At 39.9% G+C, this 4219-nt stretch overlaps 1 protein-coding gene across 1 annotated transcript in view; it reads left to right on the forward strand.

Annotated features, from left to right (window-relative positions):
- LOC107565648 (ADP-ribosylation factor-like protein 3) overlaps positions 1–4012 on the forward strand; it is a 12773-nt gene extending 8761 nt beyond the window's left edge. Inside the window, exons 2-6 of the mRNA XM_016250909.1 lie at positions 1882–2025; positions 2116–2232; positions 3172–3222; positions 3474–3659; positions 3909–4012. Of these exons, the coding sequence (XP_016106395.1) occupies positions 1882–2025; positions 2116–2232; positions 3172–3222; positions 3474–3659; positions 3909–3956 (546 nt within the window). The 3' untranslated portion in view covers positions 3957–4012. The remainder of the gene's footprint in view (positions 1–1881; positions 2026–2115; positions 2233–3171; positions 3223–3473; positions 3660–3908) is intronic.
- The last annotated feature ends 207 nt before the right edge of the window (positions 4013–4219 follow it).

A 4219-nucleotide genomic window follows, 5' to 3' on the forward strand; every position in this document is an offset into this window, starting at 1 on the left:
TTTACAAAAAGTGCTTTCGTAGAAAGGGACCTGATATTCAATAAGCCAAGCTTTGTCATTTGTTTATCTGTACTTTATCTGTTTTTTATTTGTTGAACATCAATTAAATTGTTACTCTTAAATTGGTTTGGACATTTTTTTGTATTTTCTAGTTTGGGGAACAAACACAGTCTCTATAGTATGATATATAGGTGAAAGAGTCTCTATATGCTGAGAATTAACTGATTTCTGTGACGTGAGGCGACTAGCAGGTGGTAGGTTTAGCCAGTCTGTCTGCTTCCTTGACCTGGGCCCCAGTTAGTCAAGTGCAAACTCTAAGACTATGTGCCATATTTCTAGAGAGAAGAGCGGCACCACCCCAGGAGGGGATGAAGACCATCTCTTTTCAACAGGTCAGGTCTGCCCCAAAAACTCGTCCAATTGTCTATGAAACCTATGTTATTCTGCGGGCACCACTTAGACATCCAGCTATTAAGTGACGACAGTCTGCTATGTACAGTGGGTACGGAAAGTATTCAGACCCCCTTAAATTTTTCACTCTTTGTTATATTGCAGCCATTTGCTAAAATCATTTAAGTAAATTTTTTTCCTCATTAATGTACACACAGCACCCCATATTGACAGAAAAACACAGAATTGTTGACATTTTTGCAGATTTATTAAAAAAGAAAAACTGAAATATCACATGGTCCTAAATATTCAGACCCTTTGCTCAGTATTTAGTAGAAGCACCCTTTTGATCGAATACAGCCATGAGTCTTTTTGGGAAAGACGCAACAAGTTTTTCACACCTGGATTTGGGAATCCTCTGCCATTCCTCCTTGCAGAGCCTCTCCAGTTCTGTCAGGTTGGATGGTAAACATTGGTGGACAGCCATTTTTAGGTCTCTCCAGAGATGCTCAATTGGGTTTAAGTCAGGGCTCTGGCTGGGCCATTCAAGAACAGTCACAGAGTTGTTGTGAAGCCACTCCTTCGTTATTTTAGTGTGTACATTAATGAGGAAAAAAATTAACTAATGATTTTAGCAAATGGCTGCAATATAACAAAGAGTGAAAAATTTAAGGGGGTCTGAATACTTTCTGTACCCACTGTATCTCATCGCCACGGTAAGCAGGGAGGGGACCAGAGCATATTACAGTGTCTGAAATCATACTTGCAAGTTCACACACCTCTTTAATGTTATTTTTACTAATTGAGTAAATGTTTTACTAATTGAGTAGGCTATTTGCAATTAAAGGACACCGGAAACATGCGGCGGCACTTTCTTTTTGTAGTATCACCATTCTACCACTAGATTCTCTGCGTAAGCATGCTCAGAGTTGTGCTTATGTTTACACGCATTCCTACGTACAAGTTGGTAGATCCCACACTTTGTGTGAAACCGTTCTTACGCACACAATATGCACTGTTGATAAATGAGGCCTGGTGTTTTTACCTTAAGTAGCACTATCTCAGTTCCAGCGCTATGGTGTAAGTGATCGGTTTATTATCTATTAGCCTACTGTAAGTAATTCCCTCATGGAGACGTGAAGCTCCCACACTCTGACTGATGCTGTTTTAATATAAGTGTGTTGGCCAGATATTAATTACGTTGTAAAGACCCCATGGTCTGGATGATCCCCATGATCCCTGAAATTGGTCCCCATGAGGAAAGCATTTAAATTAAATTAAATTAAATTGTACTAGATGCCTTTTGTTTGGTTGGTTGGTTGGTCGTTTTTATTTGTTTTGTTTTTTGAAAATGCAAAAAGGCAGAATGTTTTCTGTAGCCTAAGGGTTCAGTTTAGGGTTAGTGTTAGGCTTAGAGGATAGAATATAAAGTTTGTACAATATAAAAATCATGTCTATGGAAAGTCCTAAAAAAAACACTGTGTGCGTCAGGGCCTGCTGTCATTCTTAAGGAGACTGAAGAACTCTCCTGAGCAGGAGGTTCGAATCCTCCTGTTGGGTTTGGACAATGCAGGCAAGACCACCATACTGAAGCAGCTGGCATCAGAGGACATCAGCCACATTACGCCCACACAGGTCAATCAGACATGGATCACAGCAATACTTTATCTGACCAAACCTCTGCTGTGTCATTCGCTCTCAACATGGTGATGTCTTTCTAAACAGGGCTTCAACATAAAGAGTGTCCAGTCTCAAGGGTTCAAACTAAACGTTTGGGATATCGGTGGACAGCGGAAGATCAGACCTTACTGGAGGAAATACTTTGAGAACACCGATCTCCTGGTGTTTATAGTTCATTAAATGTCTCTTATGTTTTATTTGGAGAGTATTTTGCAAACTCTTTGGTGTGTATAATTACAGTTTTCCTCATTATTGTTAAAGTCAACATGAAATCAGCATTGACATTATTTGTGTTCCTGCTTATACTGTGAATGATTCATCAGTGACGTTCCTGTAAAGAAAGTACCGTTTGGCTTCATAATTGCTTATCAAAAAGTTATCTCTTGTTCCACCTCAAACATTTTCTGCTGATATTACCCATGTTACACCGCCTGCTGATTCATGTGAACCAATAGTTACAAAAGTCATGTAATGCAGTCTTGCCAATAGTTAACATAGTAATTCAATAATGCTGGTTAACGTTATAATATCAGTATCCACCTTATGTAACACATAAGAGCGGCACAGCCATTTGTATCTTGAATGTGTGAGACTTTTGTCCACTTCCAGTTATTTTAGCTGTACGAAAACAGTCCGTTATGATGCTTGATTTTACAGACTGGTATTTCTTATCATATTACTTTAATGTATTGTCATAATTATAAACACACTGTTTTGTAGCGCAAATAGTTTCACTGTTTACTGCACTTTGTTATTCTAGTTATTTACCTGTACCGGCTGATGAATCTGAAGTCTCGCACATTCACAGAAAAGCTTACTTCTGCATTTTTTTAAAAACGACAGAGAGGTCCTTAATCTATGCTTAAATATGAAGTGAGCATAGATTTGGGTTAAAAGATGCTCTGGATGCTGATGGACCCTCTGACGGTGGGCTTTATACCGTGGTACGTCTGTATGACACTGCAGAAGTAAAATGGGTTGTGAATTTGGTTTCATGTTGAATTTAAGTTAATTTGATTTGATCCATTATTATTTCCATCAGCAATTGTTAACATCATACAAACAGATGAGATTACACTAATGACTGTTGATTTATTACAGATTTATGTGATTGACAGCTCCGACAGAAAACGCTTTGATGAAACTGCACAGGTGAGACCTTCATCACTGTCTGTATTAGATATCATCTGACAGTAAGCTGTCATTTACATTTAATTGAATATGAAGAGATTGTTAGGCGATATGTGGAACAGACCACATGTTGTCAGTGGACCATCAGCCAGTCTAATAATGTTGACACTTTTCTTCTTGAAAACCCAACCTCACTAAATGATGGCTTTCTCTCTCTCTCTCTCACTTCACTGTGTGTGTGTGTGTGTGTGTGAAATGCCCACCATCATCAGGAGTTGGCAGAGCTGCTCGATGAGGAGAAACTGAACATGGTGCCCCTGTTAATCTTTGCCAACAAGCAGGACATGATGATGGCGGCGACGGCAGCAGAGATCGCAGAGAGCCTGAACCTGCACACCATACGAGACCGGATATGGCAGATCCAGTCCTGCTCCGCTCTCACCGCAGAGGGAGTCCAGGTACACATACACTTATCTACTGTACAAACTGTATTTTCTATCCCCTTACCCTAACCCTCACACAAAACTACAGGCATTTTTCTTTTAAAAAAACTTTCTGGTTAGAATTTACTGGTATTACTCCAGTAAATTATGTGGGGATGTTTGGTCCCCATAATGTAGGGATTACCAGCTACACACACACACACACACACACGCATATGTTCATGTGAGAGACACTGATGTAGTCATGCTCTCCCTCTGCTGTAGGACGGGATGGTCTGGCTCTGCAGGAACATTCCCACCAGGAAGAAATGACTGACCAGAATTAGAATTTAAAGGGGTCCTATTATGCTCTTTTACAAAGTCTTAATTTTGTTTTGGGGGTGTACTAGAACAGGCTCTCATACTAGTTTGTTAGAAAAACACATAATTTTTCACATAGTTTACATTATTACAACACCTCTCTCCCCAGTCTGGCATGAACGGCTCGAATAGTTCCTGTATGAAATGAAGGCCCGCCTTCTGAAATACGAAATGTGCCGTGATTGGTTAGCTGGGCCAGCGTGTGTTGTGATTGG

The sequence above is a fragment of the Sinocyclocheilus grahami genome, unplaced genomic scaffold (assembly GCF_001515645.1).
Source record: "Sinocyclocheilus grahami isolate Dianchi unplaced genomic scaffold, SAMN03320097.WGS_v1.1 scaffold1014.1, whole genome shotgun sequence".
Classification (NCBI taxonomy): domain Eukaryota; kingdom Metazoa; phylum Chordata; class Actinopteri; order Cypriniformes; family Cyprinidae; genus Sinocyclocheilus; species Sinocyclocheilus grahami.